This window comes from Electrona antarctica, assembly GCF_951216825.1.
Source record: "Electrona antarctica genome assembly, chromosome: 2".
NCBI classification, from domain to species: domain Eukaryota; kingdom Metazoa; phylum Chordata; class Actinopteri; order Myctophiformes; family Myctophidae; genus Electrona; species Electrona antarctica.
The window spans coordinates 18665438-18682844 of NC_136807.1; the positions used below are offsets into that span (position 1 = coordinate 18665438).

The 17407-nt window shown below is 39.9% G+C and overlaps 1 protein-coding gene across 2 annotated transcripts; it reads left to right on the top strand.

The window, feature by feature from the left end:
• Positions 1–5013: 5013 nt before the first annotated feature.
• On the top strand, positions 5014–14980 carry racgap1 (Rac GTPase activating protein 1). 2 transcript variants are annotated; one of them, XM_079520480.1, is made up of 17 exons: positions 5014–5203; positions 5487–5580; positions 6437–6639; positions 6744–6889; positions 7059–7128; positions 7252–7305; positions 7392–7466; positions 7620–7743; positions 8124–8260; positions 8745–8909; positions 9031–9126; positions 11550–11748; positions 12316–12421; positions 13168–13300; positions 13525–13654; positions 13773–13878; positions 14139–14980. In XM_079520480.1, exons 2-17 carry the CDS (start codon positions 5496–5498, stop codon positions 14209–14211), a joined length of 1902 nt encoding a protein of 633 aa, XP_079376606.1. In that variant the 5' UTR covers positions 5014–5203; positions 5487–5495; the 3' UTR covers positions 14212–14980. The 2 variants fall into 2 exon arrangements, with proteins under 2 accessions (XP_079376606.1, XP_079376605.1); XM_079520479.1 differs by having other exon boundaries at positions 5015–5203; positions 5490–5580.
• The last annotated feature ends 2427 nt before the right edge of the window (positions 14981–17407 follow it).

The following is a 17407-nucleotide window of genomic DNA, read 5'->3' on the forward strand; positions in this document are numbered from 1 at the left end:
ACAGAAATTAGACTACACTTCCAATTAAGGTCATATCGTTGTAAGATAGGGAGAACCCCGCACTGGTGGAATGAGGAGGCTTTGTCACACTTCAACTTGCAAATGAGGCATAGATACGATGAACAGAGTCCCTGGTGTGAACACAAGAGAGCAGCCGAGCTGAGCCGACACAATGCATGTAGGAATCCAACACCTAATCATTTATACTTTGTGGATTGACCGTGTCACTTGCCAAAAATAACAGATTTTCTGTTGAAAAACGCAATGCACATAATTTTGCATAAACTGCTGGCACAGGTGAACAGATGAAGAATTGGGTTTTGTGACAGTAAGAGCTTGTCTCAGTCAGCAACCTGATGGACAAGTGAATATCTCATAGCAGGTTTTCTGCTGAGCCAGATCAAACATGAATAACAGATAGATCTTCCTCTGTAAGCTGTCTATCCCAATGCAGCCTGCTTGATCCCATAAGCCTTATAGGAGGAGGTCTTGATGAGGTGTTAACCAAGCACAAAAGGGGGACAAGAATGTGAAATAAAGATCTTTATGTTTATGGATAACGCTTTCTCAAAAAGGAGTCGCACCCTGTCAAGGGATCCATTTTCTCACTAACATTAGCCATATAGCAAGGGAGCTCCTCCAAAAGAGTTTGGGCACTCAGCCAAAATAGACTATCGATAAGTGTGCAGTTGAACAAGGTCTAGTGGGAAACAATTAATACTAGTAATGCAGCTTAAAAAGGAGACATGGTGTCATGGATATACTGGCCGAACACAAAGGCTCTACCCATTTTGGAATGAAACACATGAGAGGTACTGTAGGTAAGTGTAAGATAAATAAGAAATTAATAAAATAAAATGGATGAGTGAATACGATACAAATACAGTATATGAATAAATGTAAATGTACACATTGTACAATTGTACAATGTAAATGAAAAACGGACTATAACAACAAATAACATAATTGTGGATATGTGTACAGTCTTTAAACATTGAATGAATACGGTCTGTCAACAGACCTTCAACAGTGTGGATGAATATACGTATGTCTGTTTTTATATGCCAATATGTCAATCTATTAACAGTCTTTGAGTGAATATAAGTACAGTCTGCCTAGAGTTATCCTTAACACAGATATCTGTGAAGGTTTGGGAATGTCCATCCTAATAGTCCACCTGCAAGCGTGCCAACCCATGCAGGAGTCAGTACTGTAGTCAAAAGTCAGACTCAGCAACCGACAGAGGTAATAACTTTAAATGCTTATCTGACCAGAACCCTTCTTCAGATTAAACACGCCCAATATTGAAATTATTGGATCGCCTGTTCGTAAACAACGTGCACAAAATCAAACTGATTGATTCCGTTCTGGCACTATGAAAGCAACCACACCAAATGCAATTACTCAAACTACACACTGTGCACAAACAATATACAACTGTGCTGTGGAGGTTCCAAGCAGTGCTAGAATTCATAAATTAACTCCATCTTTTTTTCTGAAGTTGAGGCGAGGAGAATCCCACAATAAATCATTCTGCAGGGAATCAGGGAACCAATGAAACCATACTGTTCAGAGATGCTGACTCTAATCTGCATACAGTACCTCTCTAGTCGAAACCACTTCAAACAGGCAATATTTACACTTGGCTTGAATAGCCTAGTTGTTAACCAACTTGCCCAAGTCAATTATTTACCACAGCTTGATATTGATTTATATCTTGGTTGTCATTTGTCACATCCACATGAATTATTGTGCTCCTACCCACCATATCGCCATCACTGTTCCCTTTCTCTTCTTCCTTGCTACGAAAAAAGTCAGTAGGTGGTAAAGATACTGAATGGGACCAAGCGGGCAGATTTTTTGCCCTCAAGGGTAATGCCAGACAATGCAGCACAAGCCTCAGTCAAATGAAAAAAGAAGGGGGAAAAGGAAACCATGCTATAGCCTCCTCTGCTGCAAGGCTATGTGTGTATAGGCCATACTGTCTCTTTCTTTTCATGCCTCCCATCACGCATTAGCAAATTACAGTACAAAAAGGGTTCTGTATGAGGAAGCCTATATTTGCAACATGTCCCGCTTCTCAATGTTTCTGCCTTGGGTTTCTGCCTTGGGAAACAAATGTCGGTGAAACATGCAGTATGTGGGTGAGGTATGGAAAACATGGCACAGAGTTGCAGTAAAATATGGCAAATAAGAATACTGGTATATGTTCTCTTACAATATTTAATAAAGTATAGCAATATCACATATAAAATAAAATACACTACACAAAATAAACGTTCACTCATCACTGTGAAATATTGTCATAATATATCACATATGAACTTGACCAAAGAAATCTCAAATTAAAATTAAAAAAAATAAAATTAAAAATGTAGGTAACTCTTTTTCCTCCGTACAGTTTCCTCCGAGTTTGAGGTTTCCGGATAGTAAATTGTGATTATTATAATTTGAATGACATTTTTTTTTTTTTTCCAGTTCCACAATTCAGTAACGCACCATCATAATATGTGGCTAGCCCACATGGTCTGCTGCATATATTCAATATTCATCAGCACAGCAGAATGGGGCTAAAATCCCAAATATAACTGCATATATTATTCACCAGCAGAAACACCTGTAAATTAGCAATAGAATCCTGAAGAAGAAAGCACTTGAGGAAAAGAAGCAAATGAGGTTTGCCTCATTAATTGCTTGACTCACTAAAGGGTATTGATTGGAGACCAGTCCTTAAGACTTAAGATGGATTGTCTATTGTCTGTTAAGCATACAGCTTCATGTGGTCTCGAGATTTCTGCTGCAGGATAATAATACTCTTAATTGTCTGTGATCTTACCATGATGTCAAAGTTTGAGTGCAAAATATAAGAGCCATGTGTGTCACACTATCAAACATGACTTTGGACATTGCTTAAGTCCTTGCATCAAATAACCATGGACAGTTAAAAAAATCATTATAAGCAAATGCATATAGAGCGAAGCCAATCACCAGGCTACATGATTTATGGATTAGTCATCGTTCAGGCTTTTCAGACTTGGTCCATCCAGTATAGGCTATTTTATTTGATATTCTCTATCATTTATACTTTTATACAGTTTATGGGTCCATTTTGGTTACATTTGTGCACTCTTTGGGTTATAAATGGACAAATCAACAGTGGGGATCAAGCAATAATCCCTACCCAAGCCCTAATCAGAATCTAGGCTACTTTCATTGTCACATCACAGGTTTACAGGTGTAGGCTATAAAGAAGGTGAAATTAGTTTTTTGTGCAAGCCCCATGTTTGTTAAGAGGCAAGCGGGGGGCAAGAAGAGCAAAGATAAATACAAAATGTATCTAGGCTACATACATAAAGATAGCATAACACATAGGCTATCAGCAGTAGACGAGGTTGAAACAATGTTATACTTTGTTCATGGCAGGCTGATATGTAAAGAAATTAATTTGGAACCTCTTTTAGGCCTAGTTTATTAGAAATGTGTTTGATATCTAAACAATCCGGATGAGTCTGTGGCGAAATCTGTTCAGGATCAATGAAATATGTGTAGGCAAGGAACCCGGGGGAGAAAGTCGTTGGTCTGTCTTACCAGGACAACAGTATAATAAATCACAACACCGCAGGATGTCATTTTGAGAGCCATATTTTTGACACGCAGTCGGCTGATCTGTCAGCTTCTTATCAGATCGGAGATAATGAGAACAAGAGTCAAACAAGAGTGGAGGGTGACTGCCTGCTTGGACGTCGAGTTACCATCACTGCAAACACTGCAGTGCACAAAGTCATCTTTTATGTCCAGGAGGTGGTCAATGACTGAAAACTCTGAATGGACTGCAAGTGCCTTGGTGGCAATGACATACTACAAAAGATAAAATTATTGATTTTGTGCAGATATGAGAAAATGAGAAATTCTAGGCAGAACACCAAACCATCTGTACGCACGCACGCGCGCGCGCACACACACACACACACACACACACACACACACACACACAGCCTTGCTTTGTAAACGCAAAGCGCATTTGGAATCTTAGGATTGCAAAAAAAATAATACAAAAAATAAAATAAAATAAACAAGGGAAAAAATGATAGTTACATACCAGCTCCGTGGTCACGTTCTGTTGAGTTGTGGCAATCATTGCACGGCCGCAACAAGCACCACATTTACAATTACAAACCGTTCGACAGCTGCATCCTCCGCTTTGGCAAGTTTGTGCTTGGTGGTGGGCTAGTGATCTCTCTCTCTCTCTCTCTCTCGCTTTCTCTCTCTCTCTCTCTCTCCCTCGCTTTCTCCCTCGCTTTCTCCCCTCTGAGCCCTCTCTCTCCCCCCCTCTCTCTCTGCGTGTGATTTTCGTTCATTCATCCGTTTATTTCCAATCCACAGCCATTGATTGATACCTTGCTCGGAAATTGTACCCAGGAAAGCTCATCTGTTTAGCAGTCAACATGGCAAAAAGCATTCCGTGTTTCACATTATTCATTTTTCTGAATTATATTGAAGGATACATTTCTCTTCTGGAAAATCATAGTGCTAGTGGCGAACATAGGCCTACTGTCACTGATAGCATACACTAGCAATAAATAGCTATAAGACTGTATTACAAACAGACAGCAGCTATGGCCAAATTATATGTACTCAAGGCTAACTTGATGAATATCTCCATCTCATCATGTGTTGCATTGTTCAAAAGCCACTTTCTTGTTTCTTCCTCTTGGGGGCGCTGTCTGTCGCGGCGCTCTTGCCTTTCGCTCTTTCGTCCTCTTTTTTTTCTTCTTTTTTTGCTTGCTTCCTTTTATGTAATTTTATATTTTTATTTTTAATTGACAAGAAATATGGTACAAAGAATTCAGGCAATTAATCAGCACAAACACCAGAGAAACAGAAAATAAAATCAACAACAATAAAATAATAATAAAATAAAAAAAACTCTGGCTTCACGTCGCTACGCAGACCTATGACGCAGACAGACGCACAACGGCGGCACGCTGTTCATTGGCTAAACGGATACATTTGAAATGCAACGCGCTCAGGCCAGGCTCACAGAACAGAACAGGGCTCAGATGCTCAGATCAGATGAGTCAGAGTGATTCAGAAGGTACTCTTCCTGTACAAGAGAGAGTCGAGACAAAACAAGTAACCTGATCATCACAAACAACACATTGGATTAACACTGAAGTCGTGGAGGCTTGGCCTTTCAGAGACGGTATGTAATGTTTTAACGCCGTTAATACTCTTAACGTTAGTTTTTTACATCGTGTAGGTTTCGAGTCGTCGTGTGTGCATTAATAACGGTTCCGTGGGAAGGTCCCGTATTTAAACGTTACTTGAAGATCCGTTGCTAAAGCCGTTAGCGTGTGCTAATTATTTATAGGCCTAACCATTGTTGTATGTATGTATGCATGTTCGTGTTTGTTTTGCGTTGTTTATGTGGTTCCTATTTTACCCGTTTACTGAGTCAATATCAATATGGGTTGTATTTTTTTTAGCAGGAAACCATGGACACGGCATTGAATCTGCGCCGTTTATACGAGCAGTTAACATCCCAGATTAACGTCCTCAACAGCGAGAACGTCGAACCCCGTAAGTTTTGGATTGTACATTATCTAGTTGATGTACAATCATCAATTGTATACAATACATTATACAGTGTGTAGAGTAAGCACAGTTCGAGGGCAATACAAAGGTCGTTTGCTAAAGGACTAGGAAGTTTCTGTTAACATGTGGGACGTCTGTCCAAATACAGAAAGGTAAACTAGGGTCCCGATTGATTGATTGATTGAAAAATGTATTAACAGTTTGCATAATTACAGTACATTTCAAGCACAAACTCAATACAAAGGCTGTTAACTGTGAGTGGACGACCCAATTAAGCATTACACTTGTTTCCAATAGGGTCCACCATGTTCAAATCATCAAAAACATTTAGAGAAGTACAAATAGACACTTCTATATAGACACAGGACAGAACAGGAAATGGGCTACTAAAAGGATTTAAACGCCCAGAAAATCACAATGGCTTATTTATACTGTGGCCCCTCATCTTTAATTCATCAGAACATTTGGTCACATGCAAATATACAGTAATATGCAAAAACACCAACATATAAATGGGGGAGGGGGGAGTACAATAGGGGGGTCGAATTGCAGGCACCTGTAAGTATCGTCCTGCTCCCATCCACTAAAATGACTTCTGGTTTGCTGTCTACCGCTTGCCTGATCCCATGTGAATGTGGCATTAAGGTTACTTCACAATGATTTCTTGTATATTATTATGTTTGATGAATTGTTAATACACTGTAATTGTTCCATTTGTAGGTTGCATTTTGTACACACACTTTGTTAGAAATAGATACATTGACATTGACGATTTTATTGTGCAGACATGTCTAGCTGGTCCATCTTTTAGACATTCATTCATTGTTGCCTGCTCTCCCAGACTTCATTCAGATGGTGTTGAACTTCGAATTGTGCCGTAAGAAGTGGCTGAAAGTTGAGCAGGACCTGGGCTCCTGCAAGGATGGCCTCGCACAAGCAGAGAGTGACCGAGGAGCACTGGAGGTCAAACTGAAACACGCCCGCAATCAAGTGGACGTTGAGATCCGTCGGCGGCAGAAAGCGGAGGCTGATTGTGAGAAGCTGGTATGTTGGACTTGGACTCTAGTGTTATCTTTTGTCTGTCACTAGGCATATTGTCCTTTCAGCCACAATCCACATGAAGTAATTTATTTATTTGTCTTATAAAGGATCGTCAGCTCCAGTTGATTCGAGATCTTCTCATAAACGAGGGATCCGGCTCAAACAGCATTAAGCTGAATGAAGAGCAACGCTCAGCGCTGGCATTCCTGAACTCCCGCACGCAGCCAGCACAGAACTTGAACACCAGCCGACGGTAGATATGAACATGCACACACACACACACACGTCCTATAGTTTTAGTTTTGAAAGATGATGTGATGTCCTGATTGTCCTGCTGCTTAAAAATCTTTTTAGAATCATTTGAAATGTATATCTGTCTGTCACATGATATTAACCCATATGATCTGATTTCTTCTTCATAGACTCACAAGAATAGATGAGTCTGCCTCCATCTTGTCAGACATCAGCTACGACAAAACGGATGACTCTCTCGTAAGTAATTTTTCATATTTCAACATAAATCTAAGATATATTCCCTCTTTCATATTCATCCGTCAGTACGAAGAAAGAATGCAGATTACCTTCCAGTTTGTCTAATCTGTATTCTGTTTACAGGATTGGGACTCCTCTGTAGTCAGGACGGTGCGACTCAAAAAACGACAGAAGAGGGTATGTTAACTAAAGTGTTTTCTTCCTAAATGTTAGAGCTTTGGTGTCTGTCAGGTTTGTTGGAGATTTATTCTTTTTTTTTCTAGCGTTCCTCCAGACATGTTGACGGCCCTCCTCTTGCCTCCAAAAGGTCTTGTTCTACAGGCAGAACATCAGACAGGGTATGTTGGGTGCAGAATCACTGCAGATCATCATTGACCATCTGGGTCAATTGACAGAAATGCATCAACATAGTTTTGTGGGGTTTTTTAGGGATGCAACTAGATGTAATTGATTAATTTGTAAATGTCCAATTCTTCATTTATTGGTTGTAGGGAAATGAGTCCCTCATCGCAAAGACTGTAGTGACAATGCCTGCAAATGGTGGACCTGTTGAAGCAGTCTCTACTATTGAGACTGTTCCCAATCCATATTGGACTCGCAGCAGGAGAAAGACTGGTGAGTTAATATTTCTTTCCTTTAGTATTTGTAGTACATTAAAGTGGTAAACATTTTGCTATTTTTACTATTGTGGAGAGGGAAAAACAAAATGTGAACAATCCTCTACTACGTTGCAATGCTGCTTCCCAGTACCACTAACTGTAGCTTGTTACTTTTGTGTTATTTAATCATTATTTGTGGTTGGAATGGCAAATTTGAATTGGATATTTGTTATTCTGATGCATGAATGCATGTCAATAACTTTGACAAACATGCATGGACTCACTCACTTCAGTCAAAACCATTTCCCAACTGGAGATTGGGATGAATAACTTCAATATCTCTTATGTTATATCTAGTCTTACTCTTAACTAATATTCTGCTCTCTCCTGTTCAAGCTGCAATGGAGTGGGACTCTGAATCTGTCACATCTGAGGACATCTTCAAACAGCCAAACAAACCAGAGATGAGAGCTGAGCCCAGCACTCCACAGAGCAATGGGGGAATCCGCCATCATGAGTTTGTTTCGAAAACTGTAAGATTAGTTTCCCCCCCCTCCGAATTACAGAGTATATGTCCTTGCAGACTGATGGGTTTCACAGCCATTTTCAGTCTGCAATGACCTTTAATGACACTTGGGAAATAAATACTTTTATTTTCTGACCACTGCAGAGAAACATTTCTTTACCTTTACTAGATCAAGATGTAAGTAATACATTCTCTCTGGTTGGCCAAAGTTCTCTGCACAGAAATAGTGGCAGTGACCGGAGCAAATGTAGTAGAGGGAGTGCTATTATGTATATGCCTCATTGCCTCCATAATTCCTCTACCCTTGATCAAACCAACAGATTTCTGTTAGATAGTTTACTGTTTCACCTGACAAATTCAGTATTTGGTGTGCCAATGCCACATGATTTTGAGAAGTATGGTCGTAACATCTACACAGTCAAATTGTGGTAGGTGAACCTACTACCAGTCTTTGGATTGCATTAATTTCACAACATTTCTCAATTCCACAGGTTATCAAGCCAGAGTCTTGTGTTCCCTGTGGTAAGAGGATCAAGTTTGGGAGGGTATCCCTTAAGTGTCGTGACTGCAGAGTGGTCAGTCACCCCGAGTGCCGGGAGCGCTGCCCTCTCCCGTGCATCCCCACCATGATTGGTACGCCTGTCAAGGTTAACGAGGTATGTGTGTCTGAATGTAGTGTGTGTGTGTGTGTGTGTGTGTCTTCCTTCCCAAAGAAGACAACATGATGATAATAATACGGTCCTATCTGTTTGTTTTGCTTGTTTGGGTGCTATGCAGGGTACCCTTGCAGACTATGCAGCACTCGAATCCCCCATGATTCCTGAGTTGGTGATCCACTGCGTCAAGGAGATTGAGCATCGGGGGCTAAAGGAGGTGAGTGGTACATGTCTATGCCTGAGATGGCAGGCTTGTCCAGGGCAATTTAATCTGAGGTCCCTGGTTGCTAGACAGTAGACATTTTTTACATTTTAAATTTGCAACTGAAAAAGGGCTGGGCAACATATTGCTTGTCGCTTTACGCCGAAGTAAGTGAACACTATTACTTACCTGCAAAAAAGTGAATCAAAGTGCCTGAAGGAGTGGAGCCAGTCAGTCAGTTTGTCACAGTACAGCGCAAGCCCTGAAGGACCATACCCAGAAATAGTCAGTGATGTGTGAACACAGTTTCCTATGCTGTTAGCTACAGCAGTGTTTCCCAACCTTTTTTCTGCCAGGGCACACTTTTTCTTTTTTTAACTTTGTTTTTATTTCAGTTTAGGCAACTTCACACAATTAAAAGCATACATTTTTCTTACAACTGCTTTTTTTCTTTTTTTTACACAACCTCAGCTGTTTCATACATTCACAAAATATATATATATATATTATACACACATACATTTACAAGTATTCACCATAAAACAAGGAAATAAGTAGCGAGACAAAAACAACAGAGTATCGACCACAATGGGAAGTGAACAAAACTGAGAACAGACATGACTGGAGATAGAGGAAAGAGTATGAGCACATCAGAAGGTCTGGGGAGAAGTGTATTCGGTGAGTCGTTACTCGAGATTCCGAAACCTGCTACCTCATTAGTAGAGGCCAGGGCACACTTTTCATAGCCAAAAGATCCCAGGGCACACCTAGATATACTAAGTATATACAGTATATATACTTTTTCCGCACACGCACAGCTGCTACAATGTATTTGAAACCAGAACAAAATATTTGCTCTCACATACACAAGATGTGTGTGTGTATGTATATGTGTGTGTATATATATATATATATATATATATAAATAAAGCCCACCACAGCCGCTTTTGCAACACTGTGCTTGTAGGTCAGAAAATACAGTACGTGCCAGGCAGGTAGGTGATGGCCCCATGTAAACAAACCCATATATTAGCATTTCTATGGCCGAGGGTCGTTGGGCTGGTGGGGATTGGCAACAACAACAACGAGTTGACAGTATCTATTGCTGTCGGGGGAGGGTCAGTGTTACTTTTGTTCAAATCAAACTATACTGTACTGCCATAACTTTGGTTGCTTTGAATGCCAGCATCAGAGTTTTGTACTCTGTGCGGGCAGCGACCGGGAGCCAATGGAGGGAGCAGATGTTGTGCATTACATTCATTTACACACCGATGGCAGGGTTCAGAGTCTTGCTCAATGACTCTTCGACACTTAACTCTGGGGGAGCCTGGGTTCGAACTGAGAACCTTGCGGTTCCTATCCGGCCACTCTACCCCTGATCCACTGCTGCCCCAATTTGATACTCGATAGGTAGATAATCTTGCAATTCACTGCAGTTGGTTAACATTTGTCACTCCCGTCAGGCTACTGAATTCTGTTTACAACTACCCAAAGCCTTATTGGGCCATAGCAGCGGCAGATGGGCTCGAGAGTGGCATGATCTAGCCTCTTTTGGGACCCTAGTTTACCTTTTCTGTTTTTGGGACGTCGGTGACCTTGAATGTCAATGTCACTTTCCATGGTACGCACTGTGACCACTGTCTGGTCAGTCCTTGGTCACATCGCTTGAGTGTTGATGAGATGTTTCAAATATTGCAGTAGGCTACCGCGGAAACGTGTGTGAATCGTCACTATAGTATTTTTAATCTATTTTTGAAATGTAGGCTTCTCTCAAATTCTCTATTCCGTGACTTCCCATGTCCTGCGCCGCGATTGGCTAGCTGCATGTCCTAGTTACTGCCTGATTGGCCGACCTCGTACATGTTTTAGAATGAGTGTGGTAGATGTTTTTAATGCTGTCTTCGGTCTGTTTAATAACTACTTTTATGGCCCGATCTTAACTTTGATAATTTCAGTAAGAAGAGGACATTTTCCCTCTTTAAACTGTTTCTGAAACGTGCAGCTAGCCAATCGCAGCACGGGAGGCGGGACATGGGTCGATTCACACAAGTTTCCACGGTAGCCTACAGCAACTCTTTGCATATTTGAAACATGTCATCAACACGCCAATGACGTTAAATTTGTCTGTGACCAGACAGTGGTGCCAGTGCGTACCATGGAGACTAGATTGACATTCAAGGGACCCTAGGGTACCGACTTCCCAAATGCAGAGAAGGTAAACTAGGGTTCCGAAAGGGGCTAGATCCCCTTTCTTTGTTGCAGCCGTGCTTTGCTGGCATATTGAAAAACCGACATAAAAAGGAAATGGGAAGAATGTTTATGATGTCATAATGCCACATTGTAGCCAGCTGCAGCAACCATGCATGTACCCAGAGATACAGTACAGTCACATTACCTTTTCATCCTTAACCAGTTTGATTATGTTCTATTGCTCTCAGACTGGATTGTACCGTCTGTCTGGTGCTGAGCGCACAGTGAAGGAGCTGAAGGAGAAATTCCTGCGTGGCAAGACCATTCCACCCCTCAGCAAGGTTGATGATATCCATTGCATCACTTGCCTCCTGAAGGACTTCCTGAGAAACCTCAAGGAACCCATTGTCACCTTCCGCCTCAACCGGGCCTTCATGGAAGCAGCAGGTATGAGTGATCATGAGTGATGAGTTAACATCATAAAAGATACATGACAACAATTAATATAACGAGATTGGGGATTGTTCACTGACGGTGCAGTAGGTTTACATAATATCACAATTAGCTTACTCTTATGAATGTAACGGTATGGCTTCTGTTTGAAGGCAAAATCCAACAAAAACACTGATTATAATTACTTGTAATACATTTATTATTTGTGTGTCTGTGAGATATTTAGCCGCGGTTGCCGTTGGCGGATGTTGCGGTTAATATAAATAGGATGATATAATTAATGCGGTTGGATAACAGGTGAGTTGGGTTATGAGTTATGCCCTCATATATTTCCATTGTGGTGTCCCAAGCCAGTAGAGACCTGCGGATGGCGGATTTAGCCGCGGTTGCTGCGGTTGGCGGATGGTGCGATTAATATAAATAGGATGATGTGGTTGGATAGCAGGCGGATAATGAATTTGCGGTTGTGGGTGACCAAAAAAACTCCATCCACAGGTCTCTAATATATACGGACCATTTATTTTCCTTAACTTACAAATTGTTTGTTTTACTTTTCCTCAGATATTCCAGATGATGATAACAGTATAGCTCAAATGTACCAGACTATTGGTGAGCTGCCACAGGCTAATAGGGACACGCTGGCTTTCATGATCGTTCACCTCCAGAAGTTAGTATCCATTCTGAACCATTGATGTGTATGAATGAAGCATTGATATGTGATGTGAACTCTCACCTAGTATATCAGCATACAAGTTACTTAACGCATTTAAACCTGTTAATTAACCTGTCATTTAAATCTGTGTAATTTTAGATTTGAGTTAAAAGCATTAGTTTATACGTTGGCTATTCAAAAATCATGAATGTTTTAGTGTGTTCGTAAAGCGAACCTTTTAACTCAATTGTTTGCTTGCTTCTGGGCGTCTAAAAACCTTGTTGCTATATTAGTGGGTCTCAAACTAATTCATGCTTAATTAATGTTCTATTAATTTGGAAGTTGTTTAGATCATTGGGTGGCAGTGATGTAAATGGGTTTTCAATGTGGGATGGTTTTCAGGGATGGTCTTTTAGATGAGTCCCAGGGACATTTTATGAGTCCCACTTCAATGATACTGGGAGTCATATTTTGCCATTTTTTGTTGGTGGTTAAAACCGTCAAGTGTGGACATGGTGTTCCTGAAGCTCTAGCTGCAACGATGCTGCCGCTTTGTGTCACGTTTGGACAAATCAATAGCACTACTGATGGAATGTTTTTACATTTACCAGCACCCTCACTAGACTAGATGGCTAAGTATTCTATTGAATCAAACTACTGGAGACTGAGAGCTAGCTGACCAGATTTGTTTTATTGGAATGGAAATGGAGTTCATTTGGCAAAAGAATCACTTGATGTTAAAAGGGGCAATGTTTTTTCAGAGTTGCTCAGAGTGTGGACACAAAAATGGACATCAGCAATCTGGCTCGCGTTTTTGGACCAACGCTAGTCGGTCATGCAGTATCTAACCCTGAACCCATGATGATACTGCAAGACACCAAACGACAGGCTAAGGTGAGAGAATGCTACTATTAAACAACCTAAAGGCACCCTAATCATACAGTCATGTTGATTGACACTAATACTTTAACATAATGCTTCTTGAATGTTGAACTGATCTTAATGTGCAGATCTTGATAAATGTGTCTTCTGGTTCTGGACTATGCTGGAAGAGGAATTAGGCAGCAACGTGCTAAAATGCAATTTCTGTTTTTTGTTATGATTATCATTCTGTTAAGGTTGTTGAGCGTCTCTTGTCCCTGCCCGTGGAGTATTGGAATCACTTTGTGATGGTGGAAAACATGCAGCGAAATAGGGATGACATGATCATTGGAAACGCCAACTGCTATGCCACCCCAGATATGAAAAGTAAGTCACAACAAATATAAATGTGGTGATATATTGAAAATGTAATCTACTGTACTGTACACGCATATCTGCTTCTAAATCACATCATAGTATTAATGTGTTTTATTTGTTACTGTAGACTCTATGAGCATGCTGGGGCCTGTCAACACCCCAGAACACCAGCTCTGCAAAACCCCTTCCCAAACCTCCCTGTCACAACGCATGAAGTCCTCCCTGACACCAAGGTAAACACTGACATGACTCTCCTCCTTTCTCAGCTTCCAGTAGGGGTGGAAATGAAAAAATTATACATGATAACAGATATCGTTGAAAATAAGAACTTGAACGTTTTCAGAAAACTTTAGGTTAGGTTTTAGAAGGCGTAAGCGTTTGAGCTGAAGTTAGGTTAACTACTTTCAAACTACTTAAAAAAAAAGAAAAAGAAGATTGGCTATTTTTATTTGGAGTTTGGAAGTGATTGTGATGTATGTTTTGTGTGTTGCAGATTTGGGAGCAGGAGCAAACCAGTAGCAGCAGTTCATCAAGGGAACTACTTTGCATCTCCACTGCTCAGATAAAAGCAAAGCAGATATGTACATTTTTGTATTTGACAAACTTTGAGTCCACTTTTATTTGTTCTTACTGTTTAAGAAGATTTGTATTGATTGTTTTACATGTGTTACTACATTGTTTGTTTAAATCATCTGGCGTACTTTAAATACCTTTTTTAAGGAATGGTACTACAGTTTTTATTTCAGAGTAGGTTTATATTATGCTGTGCAGAAAGGTATTCAACTCATGTATTACTCAGTAGTTGAAGTTAATTTTAAGCATTTCATTCTACAGCGTAAGCGTAATTGATACTCTGTAGTCCGTAGTACAACAGTGTCTCATGCTGAAAATAATCAGCCTTCAAGCAAACGGTGTGTTGCAATGTGCTGTTGGCTTGAAGATCAGTTCTTTTTGACGAGCGACACTGAACAGAGTGGTTCCTACTCAAGCCAGTATATAGTATTATTTAGTTTAGATTTTTGTTATTAAAAAAGTATATGCAAATAAAATGCTATGTAGAGGTATGATGTTATTTGTTGCTCTCATACAGATAATTTCACTTGATTTTCATAGTGAGTGTTCTTCATGCTGCACTCCCAAGTGGTCCAAAGGAATTGTTCAAATTGTATAACTGCAGCAGTACTATAGGCTACATGTATAAATTAGATTTGGCCAGTTCAGAATTGTTGCTTTTTTTCCCTCGCCTTAATTTTTTTTTTACTCTTGTAATGTTTATTGTGATTTTGTACAAGTACACAATTATTATGGTTTGTAAAATATAGTTTGAACATTGAACTACTTCTGAAGTCTCCTTCTTTCTGTTGAGTGCATTTCTCTTTGGAATGTAAAGGACACATGGGGTGTATGGTGACTTAAAATGTCACGTACTGGGGTTGGTTTTGTTGTTTATCGATATGATACATGCACTTATCTTCAGATTATCTATTCAGGTTTTGCTATGCTGTGGCGAATGGAGAGGTGTTGAAAAGGTTATGGACAAATATGTTAGTACACAACCACACTGCTTATCAAAAGTAATGTATTTGTTACTACATTTAAACATTACATGCCAATTCCTCTACATTTACTCATACTAAATACTAGGAGTAGTAGTGGGTGATATTACAAGTAAGACACTCAAACGCGGGATTGTGCATTTTATGACTAAAGCATGAAACTTTCAGGATATCATCTACACACCCCAATGTTTGATTTCAGACGTGGAAACACTTTCTGACTGACCTCTGGTGACCTTGAGAGGTCATTGACCTCAGAATTGCATTTTTGCATGTTTTGCTCCATTATTTTCCACTAATAATTTATTATGTTTGTTAAATGGAAGTTTTGTTCTAATGAATGACAACTTAAACCCCAATAGTCTACAGAAATGGTGAATCATGTCAACTTTTATGATATAAAGGTTATGACATTGTTATAAAAACATCTAGGGGAGAGGTTAAGCTCATATATGGATGGTATTGTGCATTTTACTAAAGCATGACACTTTCTACAGTGCTAGTGCAATAAAATAAAGATGCAGCTCTTCACACAGCTACAAAAAGGACTATGAAGAGGTACAAGGAATTGGTGGAGATGGTCAAAGCCAAGAAAGCTGCACAGGCGCTTGTGGCAGCGAAGAGTAAAAAATGACAAGAACCACAGAAGAGATAGTTATTTTAACATTATTGTATTGGTCTTTTCTTTTTTTTCTTTTTTTTTTTTAAGTTAGGGAAGAAAAAATTACAGAAAGACTTGATTGATGAGTGTTTGGTTTTTATATCCAATATCGTTACAGTATATTCAAAGGTATAGGGCATAGCAGTGGTGGCCATTTTCTGGTTCCATCCATCCAGACCCCATTCATTTTTCACATGTAGAGATTTCCAAACAATATTTATATGAATTATTCTGAGCCTATGTAGTCAAGCCATCTAGGATCCTGGTAATTAATGACCATAAATTCTGTGAAAAACAAATAAACCTCAAAACAAAGGCTATATTATATAATTAAAAAGAAATCACAGAATAAAATGTTTTAACGTCATGATTCAGTAGGGTCCTGGATGGCTTGATTCTATAGGCTTATTCATTTTTTATATAAATATTCGTAGAAATCTCGATGGGGGAAAAAACAATGCGGTCTGGAACGATGGAACCTGAAAATGGCTGCCACTGCTATATTGTATGCCCTATTTATCGCATGATTTTGGTTTTGGGGGCAGTATATGGCGAGCGTTCAGGGTTCATATGTTTTGGGGGAAGTAACTGTTGGATACTCTTAAACCTCCTACCAGGTGGCAGGAGTTTAAGGAGATGTTGGGAGATAATATGGTACCATTTCTGTCATAACACTTGCTACCAGTGACATCGATGGAGAATCCAAGCTAATATGAACTGAAGACTTTATATTTTTGGAAAGTTAGCTATTATAGAAGTCATTGTTCTCACATTAATACAAAATCAAATTAAAACATTTAAATGTTCGAAATGAACAAACCTGCCTACCGACAATGTCACCGGTAGGCAAGTCTCTGAACTGTCCACAGCCCTACTCTGAGACACAGACTGAGTGAACAATAATGAGCACTAGTGAGTTCACTTAGAACCACAACCTCACACTCAATGGTATTTTTCCACTATCTTCATAATCTCTCTCCTCATTCCCTTTAGCCTCTGCATCTTCTTTGTCTTCATCTTTGTGTATTAGACCTTATATTATAATCATATTGGAAAATTCTGTTTTCCGCTTCAATTATGTTATTGCTGCTCAATGCCGTCAGACCTTTGAGGTCAGGGGGTAGTTGGGGATTAAGGGTCTTTCTTATGTGGCCCATTCAGCTATGGCCATCCGAATTCTTGTGAATGGGTTGTAGAAGTTCCAACAGGAACTGTATTGAGAGACTATAGGCATGGTACTTTCTCACGGGGTAGGAGAGTAAGGAGACAGTATCACATTCACATCCTAACAGGAAGGAGGACAAGCACAAGCATCTGATAACACTAGATGCCTGCTTTTATCACAGACATGTTCATCAATGTTCCAACACAGTCAATGAATGACATCAGAGTGTGCATCATGCCGTGCTTTCAGAATCCAAGACGTCCAATCTATCTCATGAGCCACTACTGCCCTGTCACTCCACTGTATTAGACATGTCATAAAATAGGCCTAGAGCTTGAGGTTCAGTGTGGTGTGCATATACTTAATGGAATAGCTCTTTA

Excerpts from the sequence above, each read along its gene's own strand:
- racgap1 (XM_079520480.1), top strand. The coding sequence starts at position 5,496 with ATGGACACGGCATTGAATCTGCGCCGTTTATACGAGCAGTTAACATCC. Across the intron at positions 5,581-6,436 it reads CAGCGAGAACGTCGAACCCC|ACTTCATTCAGATGGTGTTG; the intron begins GTAAGTTTTGGA and ends CTGCTCTCCCAG. Across the intron at positions 13,301-13,524 it reads ACACCAAACGACAGGCTAAG|GTTGTTGAGCGTCTCTTGTC; the intron begins GTGAGAGAATGC and ends CATTCTGTTAAG.